The 14850-nt window shown below is 32.1% G+C and overlaps 3 protein-coding genes across 3 annotated transcripts; 1 reads left to right on the top strand and 2 right to left on the bottom strand.

Annotated features, from left to right (window-relative positions):
* Positions 1-9798: 9798 nt before the first annotated feature.
* LOC9311319 (defensin-like protein 296) lies at positions 9799-10144 on the bottom strand. Its single transcript, XM_021024208.1, has one exon. It carries the CDS (start codon positions 10126-10128, stop codon positions 9820-9822), a length of 309 nt encoding a protein of 102 aa, XP_020879867.1. The 5' UTR covers positions 10129-10144; the 3' UTR covers positions 9799-9819.
* Positions 10145-11080: 936 nt separating this feature from the next.
* LOC9312983 (defensin-like protein 295) lies at positions 11081-11452 on the bottom strand. Its single transcript, XM_021024256.1, has one exon. It carries the CDS (start codon positions 11419-11421, stop codon positions 11140-11142), a length of 282 nt encoding a protein of 93 aa, XP_020879915.1. The 5' UTR covers positions 11422-11452; the 3' UTR covers positions 11081-11139.
* A 1707-nt stretch (positions 11453-13159) lies between these two features.
* Positions 13160-13658, top strand: LOC9312982. The gene has a single exon (XM_002876868.2). The coding sequence runs from the start codon at positions 13160-13162 to the stop codon at positions 13631-13633; it is 474 nt and encodes a 157-aa protein (XP_002876914.1). The 3' UTR covers positions 13634-13658.
* Positions 13659-14850: the final 1192 nt, after the last annotated feature.

The raw sequence follows: 14850 nt of genomic DNA, 5'->3' as shown, positions 1-14850 counted from the left end.
CAATCTCAGCTTCCATTGCCAAAAGCTGCTCCATATCAATTACTCGCTGACACAAGTGATTGAAAAATGTGCATAAGCGCACAATTGCTACCCTAGGACCTTTAGGTAACAACCCTCTAAGTGCAATCGGAAGAAGCTGTTGCATTAACACGTGATAATCGTGTGATTTCAGACCTGTGACCTTACAGTAATCTAATGAGACGCCTCTTGATATGTTTGAACAGTACCCATCTGGGCCTTTGAAGTCAAATAGCCGCTTACAGAAAATCTTCTTCTCTGTCTTGGACAGAGACCAAAGTGCTGCGGGAAGATATGTTCTTTTTCCTCTGATTTTAGGGTGCAAATCCTTTCTAATACCAAGCTCCTCCAGATCTTTGCGAGCATTTAGACCATCTTTGGATTTCCCACAATGCAACAATGTCGATACAATACTTGCAGCCACATTTCTCTCCACATGCATGACATCTAAGTTATGTCTAACCGGGAGTTCCTATAACCAGAATGCAAAAAACAACAAAACTGTTACACAAAGTTTACTTGTTTAAATCCAAGACAATACTAGAATAACATGAAAAAAGGACACACCTGCCAATAAGATAGCTTGAAAAAGATTGACCTTTTCTTCCATCTTGATAACTCCTCCTCATCTACTGTTACCTCTTCCTCTTCATCCTCCTCTGACTCACTAGATAGATCATCACTATCAGAACTTGATCTAGTACATTCAACACGTTTTCTCTTATTTGCATGTTGTTTCAAGTTCCCAAAGCTATTTTTAAAGTTTTTCAGGTTTTGATAAATCTCCTGGCCACTTAATATTCTCCTCTTCCTCCCATGTTCAGCTTTTCCATCAAACCATGACTTCTTCCCTCTAAAACTATGTGTTGGGGGCAGACCCTTTCTATGGCACATAAAGACATGTTTTCTGCTGAATTTCAACCACATGCTATCTGTATTTTTTCCACATAAAGGACAACCCATTTTACCCTTTACTTTGCAGCCAGCAAGATTCCCATACGCGGGAAAATCACTAATTGTCCAAAGCAGCATTGCCTTAAGAGTAAATGTTGACTTACTAAAAGCATCATAAGTCAACTCCCCATTATCCCACAGATGGCATAGATCCTCTATAAGTGGTTCCAAGTAGACGTCAATACTATTACCGGGCTGTTGTGGACCAGGAATCAACAATGTCAACATGATGTTCTCCTTCTTCATGCATAAGTCTGGAGGCAAATTGTAGTTTACTAGCAAAACGGGCCAGCAACTATACCTGGTATTCTTCATGTTGAATGGATTAAATCCATCTGTGGAAAGTCCAAGCCTCAAGTTCCTTTCCTCGGCTGCAAATGAAGGGTATTTGGCATTCATCTGATCCCATGTTACTGAATCTACAGGGTGACGGAGTTTTCCATCGCTGCTTTTGTTGCTAAAATGCCACCTTAAATCTTTAGCCATTTCCTCAGACCTAAACATTCTCTTAAGGCGTGGGATTATCGGAAAGTACCGTAATACTTTCTGTGGGACACCTTTCTTTACTTCACCAGTGTGCAAGTTAGTCTTCCATCTTGAAGCATTGCATTTAGGACAATTCTCAAGCTTTTTGTACTTTTTTCTGAATAGGCAGCAGTCATTAACGCAAGCATGAATCTTTTGATAACCCATATCAAAAGATTTCAAAAACTTCTTCACCTCATACAATGATGTGTGTAGCACACACCCCTCTGGTAACATCTCCGGCAATGTCTCTAGAAGATCATTGAAGCTCTTGTCAGACCATCCATTTTGTGTCTTAAGTCTAAACAAAGACACAATAGCTGACAGCTTGCTATGGTTCACACAACTTGGATATAAAGGAGTTTCAGCATCTACAAGCTTTGCAAGAAACTCATCTTCTTTCTTGTCATCACCCTCTGCAATCTCAGCCAAGTCAAGCTTTTCTGCAAACTCTTCATCCAAATACTCAGCAGCTTGATATAACTCAAATACCTCGTCATTCCAGTGACTTAGTTTGCTTTCACTTTCAGCCACTGCATTCAATTCTCCATGATGATACCAGTCACACCGCATCTTATAAGCTTCATCCATTCCCCTTGTTACAAGATGATCAACAACTACACTACCTAGGTGACGATCTATATTACGACAATCAATGCAAGGACATATAATCATATCGACGTCTCCCAAAGCTGCAGCCACAGCCCGTACAAACTTTGTAGCCCCTCTCTCATAAGCAGGATCAGCTCTTCATTGCAGAATAAAAGGGGAAAAAAAGAAGAAGTAAAGTCTCTGAAACCCCTACTGAAACCTAACCTATATAATTAAAGTCCTTACCTGCCAAGATGCACCCAATCCTTGTCCAACATTATATGTTGATACCGTAATATAAACCTTTAATACCATAAGCAATTAACTCAAAATATATTCAGACCAGTAAACAAATAACTCATACATATATAATATTCAATCAAAGCAATCTCAATAGTTCAATATCAGATTATATAAGTACACTAACTCAGTTATAGTAGCATATTTAAGACAAATTAAACTTAAAACAAAAAGCATGGTTATCAATCAAAAACCATATAAAAGAAACTAGAAACATGGTACTAACCTGTCCTCATATATAGTAACATAACCAACAAGACATCAACAGTAATGTACTAGATTAAGTGTTTTAAATCTCAATAATTTAATATCAGACAAGATAAGTGCAGTAACTCAACTTTAGTAGCATATTTAAAACAAATAAAACTGAAAACAAGAAACACTGTAATCAATCAAACTCATATGCTAGAAACAAGAAATACGGTACTAACCTGTCCTCATATATAGTAGCATACACAACAAGACATTCACAGTAATGTATTATAATCAAAAAAACATGGTAAACAATCAAACTCATGTAAGAGAAGATGGTACTAACCTGTCTTATGATGATAAGAGCAAATGATAAGCTTCAAAGTCCCATTATTTCACTCAGCAAAACTTGCAAAACAAAATTATAGAGTGGGTATAAGGTTATGCAAGAAAGTGAATCACTGAAAGTTTGACTAAAAAAAATAACTTAATCGATCTAACAATAAAAACAAGATTCAGACAACAAACAAGGTAGAATACAAAAAAAAATCTGAACTTTAAACCTGATAAATTTGCCAATCAAACGAAAGAGATAAACACAATCTTAGTAAGAAACAAAACTGGAAAAAGGACAAATACTAGACGCAATTCACTGCTCAGTTCTGCAATTCACTGGAAAAACGCAATTCACTGCTCAGTTCTTGTTTCTTTTTCAAAGAACTAAAAAATCAGATACAAGTTATGATGTCAGAAGAAACACAAGTTATGATGTCTGAAGAAACACAAGTGAACATGCCAGTTATGATGTTTGGTTTTGTTTAGGGTAAACACAAGTAAGGCGGAATCCAACATAGCAAAAACAGATTATTAAGGTATTGAATTAACAATCAAGAGAATATATATGACAATATCAAAACACAATTTCATAGCAAGTTTATACTCAATTTCTATCTGACAATAACGAAAAGAAGATCTGAATTACATAGCACATATCCAAGTTTTTAAAGAAATTTTGTTCAAATACGCCTAAATCAAACCACAAAAACAATAATGTTATGAAATCGTTCTGAAATCGCAAATAACAGAGGCATGCAAAACAAGAATCGATTAGACTGACCTAGATTTGAGCTACCTATAACATCAGACTTGAGCTAGATTTGAGCTACCTAGAACATCAGACGTGAGCTAGATTTGAAAGAAACAGACCTAGAAAAAATCCGAAAAAGAAGAAAAAATCAATTGAATAAAGGACATGCCTTCGATTTGAGCTCAAATCCGACAGATCTAAGGCGGAATTAGTGCCGGCGTCAGGTTCAGTTTCACGGCGACCTTCAACGGCGGCGGCAGAGGGCTTAATCGGCGATTGGGAGAGTCAATTCGTCGGTCAAAGAGAGTTATGGCTGATAGAGTTCTGTCTTAGGGTTTTCGAGAAAGAGGGAAAACGCGTCTTTTGGCTTAAGTGTTTTTTGGGAATTCTGACTAAGTGTTTGGCGGAATTAGGGATTTTGGGTTCCCGCTCATTGAAGTTCTATCTTAGCGTTTATGAAATGCTATCATATAACAATCATAATTACATAACATCTTCAATAGCAGTTTGGTAAACCGTGCTATTACGGTATGCTATCAATGAGGACTTTTTTTGTAGTGTGTACACGTATCGACCGACAAAATAAAACTTCATATATAAAATATAGGAATATTTCTTTCTGAATTTATATTAGCTGAAACATGGATTAGAGTTAGATCATTTAATTGTAGGATTTAGATGTTAATTAATAATATGAAAGGTGCCGATAAGACGAATATTTTTTAATCCTAAGTATCTCGAGTTGCTTTCTCCTAGTATTTTGTAACCATAAGAGTAGCAATAATACCATTACGTCTCTATCCGTCCGTATTCATAAAATAAAATTAAAGGCCTCGTACTTCTGCATTTTCATATTTATCTATAATTAACCAATGTATTTAATCTTATCACCAATGAACTTTAGCTTGTAGTTTGTGTTTGTGGATGTGAGGCTGTGAGTTATAGAGAAAATAAAGTTAATCACTGGGATAATATAATAACTGCTAAATTTTGCAAATGTTTGTTTAATTTTTGATAAAAAAATATTTTGATAGAAGCTATTTTGGTAATAGTAGAATAAATATATTTTCCAAAAATATTATTCCATTAAGCTCAAATCATAATTTCTTAGAAACTCCATCCGGAATATTGATATTTTAACATATATTAATTTAAATTGTATGAGAAGAATACATATATGAGATATTCAAAATGTCTCTTTTTAAAACCTTTAATTAGAAATCTAACTAGTAAATTGATCATACATATTCACGGTATCAACAAAAAACACAATATATATATAGATTGTGTTTTTTGTTGATACCGTGAATATGTAATAAAAAATAAAACGATTTTCCAGTACAAAACAATCTACTATGTAAATATGTAATAAAAAATAAGAATCGTTTTATTTTTTATTACTATTATTATTATTTTTTTGTTTTGTATTCTAAATCGAAAATATGCACAGTACAAGACAATCTATTATGTAAATATTGTATAAAAACTATATTTTAATATTTAACAATAAAAATAGGTCAGAAAGGCCCTTTGATCTATATAAGTCAAGATTTTTTATTTTTATTTTTATTTTTGTCAAAAGGTCTTCTTCTATATACGTCAAGATGCAGATTATTTCGAACCATTGCGATAAAACTTAAACCACAAATTTTGGAAATTAAAAATAATCATTAACGATTGAATTAAGAAAACAAGAAGGATTAGCATGCATATAATCTTTACGATTAAGGAGAGCCACACGAAACCATAATAAATTAAAGAAAATGTTATGTTATATATTAATCAAATAAATATATCATTGGCACTTTTGAAACCTAACTGGCTGCTGCGAAATGGCGTCAGCAAATGTCAACTTCAAGGTGTAGGATACTCCAATTTTTTTTGGGGTTTGAGGCTCTAAATGATGTCAATCCATGAAAATAACATTAACACATCCCATACATGGCTAATGGTCCGACCATAGCAGTCCGATCTCATGGTCTGACACATGCTCTGTTTCATTTCTCGTATAATGCTCTGTTAAGTGTCTCAATTTCAGTTTTTGCTCCTAAGCTTTCTACTCTAGTTTGAAACAATTGAAACATCTGTACATATTTTCTTATTTTGATCAATGAATTACACATTTAAACCAAATATAAAAACATTAACTACTAAACTTACTCTAGTTAATATTATTATTAGAAAACTATACCACTTTATTTTTCCTTAATAGTTACTCTATATTTAATGGAAATAAAGTTGTAATATTTGTTTTCACTAAAAACTCCTTTTTTTTTATAAAATGAATCATATATCTGTTCGTTATTATACGATTTAATGAATATTTAAATGAAAATATATGTTGATGTAATATTTGTATCCTATAATAATAGCTTTTTGTGAAAGAATTTCATTTTCTAGATTATAATGATAGCTTTTTGTGAAAGAATTTCATTTTCTAGATTTTTATGAGTTGACTCATCTGGTCGAAGAAACAATTTTTCGAAATGATAAATCATCTTTCAAATATGCAACTTTGTAGTTAAAGAGAAAAATACAATAGTTGAGTTAATTTCTGTTTTATTTTCATAATTTGTAAAATACAAATCCATTAATATTCTTTTATTACTTCACTATGAAAATCAATTTACCCCCTAGAAAATATTATGCCTTAGGTCAATCATGCCTCCCCACTTTTAGATGAGCACAAACATAATAATTAGTCATATTATCATGTGTGCACAAATACCTACATATCTTGATCTTGATATGTATAAAATCTCTATCTCGAATCAATCTATATAAAGAAATAGTTTTATAACGTTGATTTCAAGCAAAAGAAAAACACATTTATAATGTTCTTCGACATGTGATATAACTCTAGACAAATATATTGTTAAATCAATCAAAAAGGTGGCTTGTCCTTTCTAATTATGTGGTTATAAATTTCCTTAGGCCGGTAAGAATCCATTTCGGCCACAAAAAGAAATTGTATATATGCTTTTTTTTTTGGTATGAAGAGGGAGACAAGTCTCCCATACTTTATTAAAGAAAAAATAGAAAATTACAATCGGACATGTCTAGATCGCGTAGATCCATTCATATCGTCGAACCAAATAGAACGAACATCATCCGGTATTGAAGCAAAAGCATGAAAACCCAAAGGTAAAGAGAATGCATAGTTTGCTAATCCATCCGCTAGACGATTAGCCTCCCTATACACATGAGAAATACGGACTAGCCAGTCCCTCGATATGAAGCCATAGCACAAACGTACTAGGAACGACAACAGATGAGAATCACTAATCCCCGTCGTCAAAAAACCCACCACTATCTCCGAGTCCACCTCCAACTCTAACCTTGTAACCCGACGCTCCCATGCTATGTAAAGTCCGTAATAAACTCCCCATAGTTCCGCTAAAGGCGCCGTGCAAATCCCAATGTTAAGAGCAAATCCACCACACCAATTGCCCTCCCCATCACGCATAACTCCACCAGCCGTTGCGCTCCCTGGATTTCCCCTTGAAACACCGTCGGTACTTAGCTTAACCCACCCCTCCGATGGCGGGATCCATGCAATCTGTCTCTCCACTCTTGCTGGTGCCCGCGAGCTGCAACCATTGTTACTATGAGCTACAGTAAAATAATTTATATGTTCGTTTAAAGTGAAATTAAACCGATTCTCATTCCCCAAAGTCACGTCTATCTGTTAGTTATAGTAACAGTGATGATTCCGCATTAGTAGTATGCTATAAGTAGCATCAAAACAAAAGTATGGATTTAGTTAAAAGATTGAACAATGCGATGATTACTTTTTAATCGCCATGTTTATAAACCGAAATAAACACCTTATATGTCGATGAAATCGTAAAAGATGAAGAAAAACAAAATATGTTTGAAATTTTACGGCATGTGACTGAAATAGTTCTAATTAAGGAACGATGTTAAAAAGATCATTTATTCACATTTTTTACTTACAATATTTTGAAAGTCCTAATGACCACTGGTAAATTTTATAAAGATTTCTACCTAATTGATATTAAATTAAATTATACAGTGTAAACTGTAGTTTACAGTTTCTTGGGCTGAATTGTTTCATAAATTAGTGCATGTATGTTGAGTATTCTGCCTCTGGAACTTCAAGCAAGAAAAATAGCAAGAACGCGATTGCACAAATTGTTAAGATCTCAATCGAAAATGAAAAATGATCTAATAACCGAAGATTTCATTTTTCAAGTTTTAGATTTCTTTAACGATTTTTGTTTAGTTGAAAAACGCCTACAGTTGTTATGAACTACGCAATTATTATCCTTCTAATCATAATAACAAGTGCAATTAAAACTCTTTCTGAAAATATTATTATGATCATTGAGAAAATCTTCCGAAGATAGTAATGCATGCAGAGGGATTAAAATCACTCGTCAACTTGCACGTTTTAGCATAATTTATTGTCTATAGTTTTCAAGTTTCGCTTGATGAGTCGATGAAATGGTACATGTGCATTGTCTCATGATACATAAAGGTGTCCCGCTCGAGCAGTGAAAATATTCACAATCTTTGTTTGTTTTGCAAGGAAGAAAAATCTGAGCTTCCGCTGTCGGAATACTCACCATCAATGCATCTAATGACGCACGTACATCGATAAAAAAACATGTGTTATGTTCAAACTTCAAATCGAATACTCCTTATGTTTCACAAAGAATGTTATTCTATAATTTTTCACGCATATTAAGAAAAATAATAAAATTTCTTTTATACTCTTATTAATACACTAAATAAAATTATCTCTCTTATTAATACATTGAAGTAATAGAGTTAAAAATGGTTTTTTTCAATATTTTGCATTGAAAATATAAAACGATATTTTTTGTGAAACAAAAATAAAACTTTAAAACGAGAAAGTATGGTTAAATAAAAGTCTTGTTAGAGAGATTAAAGGGACTTACAAGCGATAACGAGGGCAGAGAGGAAGAAGAATGTGATTTTTGATGCCATTTTTAAATTATTGTTTTAAATGTATATCAAAGGCACCTGTAATCTAGTGAGCTTTTCTATTTATTTATAGTCTCTTAGAAATTTGGGAAGAATTTAATTTGGATATCTTCAGTCAATGAATCAAATACTTAATGAGATATTGGCATTAAATATCTTAGAATGTAGTCAAAATGTAAATACGTTTAGTCAATACTAGTTGTACTTTAAATACCATAATTTTTAATTTGAATGTAAAATTTATTTAATGACAAAAAAACTTTTTACAAAAAAGTTGCCTGTTTTGAATGTCATATATAAAAATATCTATTCAATTAGGATGCCAATATGCCATATAAATAAATTTATCAAATAGTTTAGTCAAACTTGGGGAATAAATATATAGAATTATTTCCTTCGAAGGTACTAATTATATTGAAAATTATGTGGGGAATGATTTTTCGCTTGTCAACTAAATCATCATGACACGTAAATATGGCACATAGATAAATATGATGATAATTTTGGAAGAGGCCAATAGACGAGCAAACTTTGTGATCCCTACGCCAAAACTCTCGGAAAAGGCTTCTAGGAACACCAAAGGGCACATCCGTACAAACACTCAGCCCCATTGGTGACATTGCAAGACTCAGAACTAGCTTCCTACCACTTCCCTTGTGTTCGGGAGCGTATGTCCACTCGAACACATCGGCTATCCTCATATGATGCTATCTCGAGGGTTTCCTACACATTCTAGTAGGCCGATTCGACCCGACTCTATATTAATTAAATAATGAGATTGGGTTGGCTGGCAATAGCATACTGTAGGATGGGCTGGGGTTCTGTGTGAATGTTCGGCAACCCCAGCTTGGGTCCGTCCAGTTTGGTTGTCTACCATTGTCTTTACTGAAATAAACATTTTATAATGATTTTTATTTTATTTTATTTATCTTTGTATATCATGCAAAATAGCAATGTATTGAACAATATTAACGATAAGGGCCTTTTTGCAGTCCATATATATAGACGAAGTTGAATGTCAAAAAAGACTCCATAAACTATTCGATCTTATCTTTCTCTATATAAAAAAAAACACAAACTATTGAAACTTTTTCTGAATACATGTTATTATCATCCTTGAGAAAATCTTCCTACGATGGTAAAAGCAAGAAATATGCATATGTTTATAATAATATACTGTACTAGGTACAAGTACAAAAGCCATTCAAACATATAAAAGATCCCGAGACACAAGAATATCTCATACGAGGATCGCAATCACTCGTCTGCTTGCATGTCTTAGCATCATTCATTTTCCTTAGGTTATCGAGTTTTTCTTGATGAGTCAATGAAGCGGTGCATTTGCATTGTCCCTTTATACATAGAGGTGGCCTTCCCGAGCAGGGAAGATATTCACATTCGTCGCCCGAGCAGGGAAGGTTTTCACAATCATCTGTTGTTTTGCAAGGAAGAACAACCTCAGCATCCACAGTTGGAATACGCATCATCATTGTACCTAATGAAGCACACCGGACCAGGAAAAGGTATGTTCTGTTCAAACTTTAAATTCAATAAGCATGCTTAAGTAAAAGGCTTGTTAGAGGAGAGATTAGAGAGACTTACAAGCGACCACGAGAGCAAGCAGGAAGAAGATTGTGATCTTTGAAGCCATTTCTTAATTATGGCTATAACCTATATGGAGACCTCTGCTATTTATAGTCTCTTTGAAATACCATAATTTAATTTCAATCGTTTATTTCATTGACTCAAAATTTTGATGATTTTTGCCATAAAAAAAGAAAATCGTGTATTCTACAAAATGTAGTCAAAATGTAAATACTTTGGTTAATTGGTTTGGTCAGAAAGTTCAGGATCCTTTTGTTTTTACTGGCTGATATTTATATCATATTTATTATATCCATTTATAATGCCATATCAATTTATCATAAATTTAGAGAGACATTACCGTTGAATTGAATAATGAAAAGAACTACAATATACTCCGTTAAATTTTATACTCCAAAAAGATTTAGAAAGTACATACACTGTATATTGTTTTTTTCTTTCTATTTTCTATTACAGTTTGTAGACTTTATTCATATATAGTAAAAACAAAAAGCTTGCAACTATATAATAATAACAATCTGAATAAATGTCTTCTATGATCGCATCTTTTCATCGTAATTCTTTGTTAAATGTTTAGAGTAATCCAAGTAAAATCCGTTTATAGTTGTGTCTTTTTTTATCTTAATCCTTCGTAAAAGATTTTTTTTTAAATAATTTGAAAAATGTCTCTTACGGTTGTGTCTTTTTAAAAAATTACATTTATTCATTTAGATTTGTGTCTTTTCACCATATATATTTGTATATGTGTTTTCATCACAATTTTCCGTTATACTAGATTTCACAAACAAGTTTGTCTATATATATATATATATTTATTTATTTAATTTCTTAGATAACTACTAAGAATTTAAAATCTTATAATATGCATCATTTTGGGATGTTTAATATTCTTGCCATTAATTCGTACAAGTACATAGGCCATCAAAACACATATAAGAACCGGAGACGCATGTAAATCTCATACGAGGATCACAATCCTGTGTCCACTTGCACTTCTTAGCAGAGTCCATCGTCTTTAAGTTGTCGAGTTTGGTTTGATGAATCGATGAACGGCTACATTGGCATTGTCTGTTTACACATAGAGCTGTCCCGCTTGAGCAGTGAAGGTATTCACAATCTTTCGTTGTCACGCAAGGAAGAAAGATCTGAGCTTCTGCTGTCTGCGTAGTAACCATCATCGCACCTTATGAACACCAAACCACAAAATCATATAATAGTGTTATGTTTAAATTTTGAATCAATAAGTATGCTTAAGAGTCATGTTAGAGAGACTGTAGAGACTTACAATCGATAACGAGAGCAATGAAGAAGAAGAATGTGATTTTTGATGCCATTTCAAAATTATGTTTTAAGTTTATTATCAAAGGTGGCGAAAACCTATAGACTTTTTATATGTATGTTATGTTTGAATTTATGATTTTCATCGCAATCTTTTTATTAAATTACTCCAAATCCTTAATGATATTTTTGGTATTACTATATGTTACAGATTGCAGTCAAAATGTAAATATATTTGGTTAGTCAAAATTTGGATGATTATTTTTCGCTTTTAATCGTTGAAATTGTTACCATGTTTATTATATCCATACTTGATGTGATATTAATATCTCAGTTATAAAAAGATTTTTCCGCTGGAGTCTAAGAAAACGAGTAAATACGATATCTTATTATTTAAAAATAAGGATAGAGAAAAATTAATGTGAAATGCTTAAATGTTGTAATCACTGAAATCCTCTATAAACTAATAACGTTGAGATTACAAATATTTATTAATTTATAAAGATATTTTTTTTTAGTTAGTGATATTTTTTTTAGTCTATTATGATATTATTTCAAATAAGGTTATATAAATGAAGGAATTTTAAATGAATTTATCTGTCAAAAAAAGGCATGCACAAACTTATAAGTATTTTTTATTTTATTCAAACATTGCATTATATCAAAGCCTAAAATGAGGGGTTCTAACATGAATATAATTAAAAAGGAGAAAACTATGTATTACAATCCAAAATAACCGTGCAATGTGTTTTTATAGCTCAAGAAAGATATCGTGCTTTTTTTTTTAACTTAAAAGCTAAAAAAATTTAAATAAACTATCTAAATTATTGAATTTGAGCGTAAAACTACATTGATTTTAAAACAATTAGTCAACTATTTGTTTTTGCTGACTAAGACGTCATTTTGGTCAGTTGCATGAACTCAACACGGTAACCAACTCGTGATTAATAATAGCTCAAAGAGCTAGAACATAAATAGAGCTTAAAAAATAAATCTCTCCAAATTGAGGGCTAATGATGGATTCAATATCTTCTTCATAAAAGTAAAAATAATATGAATCGATAACTTCATAAAAGAGAATGTTTTTAGGGAAGATCTCTCCATAAAGGAGAAATTTTGTGGGAATGATCACTCCATGAGAGAAAAAGTTTTACTGATTGATCTTTTTATAAAATGAGGAAGTTTGAGAATCGATTATCATCATGTAAGGATCATAGATCTTCGCAAGTTCCATTTCAGATTAAAAGTGTCAACGAACGCCGTCAATATAATCAAACAAAAACAATCCATCCTTATATATTTTTATTTTACTTTTATTTTTAATTGATTTATGTCTAATGTATAACTTTGATTGTAATAAATTGAAAAAAAATGGAGCATTGTTATCTTCAAGCTTTCTTCAAATCTAATATGTATGATCCCAGACACAGTCAAAAGTTATTTGTAAAAATATTATAGGCTTCTAATGTAAACGTATTCTAAACAAAACTATTAAATATTGAGATTTATGAAGTCAGTAACATAAAACTATTAATGAATAAACGTTTTATCAATTAAATATCCTCATCGATTGTCCTATAAAATCTCTTGTTTTCTTGTTTAATGTCACCAATCTTACATCCAAAACCAAAAGCAAATATGGCAAAGTCTCTTCTCATCATAATGCTCCTATCCATAGTAATTTTTTTCATGGCTCGTCCAATTTATTCCCAAAAAATTGATCCATATTCACAAGGGATACCAGAAGAAGCAGACATATCTCCAACTCCATTGGAAGTAGCTGATTCACCTACAACGGAATCTGAGATAGAGCTTGCTCACCATTTGCATAAAGACTATATTCTTGCTTGCCCTAAAAAGCCGAGTCCCAAATGCGAGGATGAGATTTTCAACAACATGTTGGATGAGACGACGCCAGTGACAGATGAATGTTGTCGTGATGTTTTGAATACTGGCAAAGATTGCCATCTCGCAATGGTAAAAATCATATTCTCTACATATGACTATAAAAATATTGCATCTAAGGCTATTCCAAAAAGTAAACAGGCATGGAACGATTGTATCCGTAGAGTTGGCAACACGATTGGTGCTCCGGTCTCTTTCGAGCCGTAAACTAATATTCTCACGTGCCAATGTATCTATGCGTTTTTGTAATTTGATTGTCACCATTATAAAATAGTAACCATTTTATTTTGGGTAATATATAATCCAAAGCCATGCAAAATTTTAAGTTATTTATTCATATTTCGAATGAGTCCAACATAACCTGAAGAGACCTATGCAAAGTGATAACTTTCAAATATAACATATTCTCGCAAGAGTGGGTAAAATGTTTGGAATTCAAAATAAAATTTTTATATAAATTCGATATGAAATTTTAGTTCTATCCAGACTTTATACATTACCAGAAAAATGCACATTGATATTACACAAAAAGCAGTATAATAGATGTTTAATAGCGTTTTCGTGAACGCTATGTTAGCCGCAATTATAATAGGATCACTCCATACAATTGCATTTTATTGACATTCTATTATAGCGGTAATCGAATGCTTTCATATATTTTATTTTAGCACATGTTATTATGTAATAACATATATCTTTCGCTGTATAAATATATGTAATTCGGTTGATATTTAATTTATATAGTTAAATCAATTTTTCTAGAATTTATGAAATAGAATTTATATGTAATTTTTATATTTTACAAATCATAAAAATTAAATAAGGATAGTATTACATTAATCAAAACAAGTCTTACATAACATTATAAAAAGCTTTCCAACATCATTTTTCTTTCAGAACTACTTGATTCAATATGTTCAGTTTAACGATCACTCATTTTGCAAACATATTTAGACTTAATCACGGTTTTTTTTAATAATTTCAACGCTAATAAAATTTAAATAAATTACCTACATTATTAGATTTGATCGTGAAACTACGTTAACTTTAACATAATTAATCAACCATTTGTTTTCGCTGACTCATACGATTGTGGCGATGAAGTGTCATTTTGTCTTAACATTGTTTTGGCCATTTGAGTCTATAAACTCAACACTATAACCAACTGGTGACCAATAATCGTTTGTACATGTAGAACAAAAATAGAGCTTATTACAAACATAATCTCTCGAAAATGGAGGCTTATGATGGATTCCATATTTTCATAAAAAAGACAATAATTTGTATCGATCTATTCATAAAAGAGGGAATTTTGCACAAATGATCTCACCACAAGAGAAATTTTTTGCAGGAATGACCACTTTGGAGGGAAAAAATTTCGGGAATGATTTCTCCTTAAAGGAAGTTTGTGAATTAAGGCTCCA

The sequence above is a fragment of the Arabidopsis lyrata genome, assembly GCF_000004255.2.
Source record: "Arabidopsis lyrata subsp. lyrata unplaced genomic scaffold ARALYscaffold_5, whole genome shotgun sequence".
Lineage (NCBI taxonomy): Eukaryota > Viridiplantae > Streptophyta > Magnoliopsida > Brassicales > Brassicaceae > Arabidopsis > Arabidopsis lyrata.
The sequence above is the reverse complement of the archived record's forward strand: the minus strand, read 5'-3'. Positions and strand labels throughout refer to the sequence as shown.

Coding starts and splice junctions, on each gene's coding strand:
- LOC9312982 (XM_002876868.2), top strand. CDS start 13,160: ATGGCAAAGTCTCTTCTCATCATAATGCTCCTATCCATAGTAATTTTT.
- LOC9311319 (XM_021024208.1), bottom strand. CDS start 10,128: ATGATGATGCGTATTCCAACTGTGGATGCTGAGGTTGTTCTTCCTTGC.
- LOC9312983 (XM_021024256.1), bottom strand. CDS start 11,421: ATGATGGTTACTACGCAGACAGCAGAAGCTCAGATCTTTCTTCCTTGC.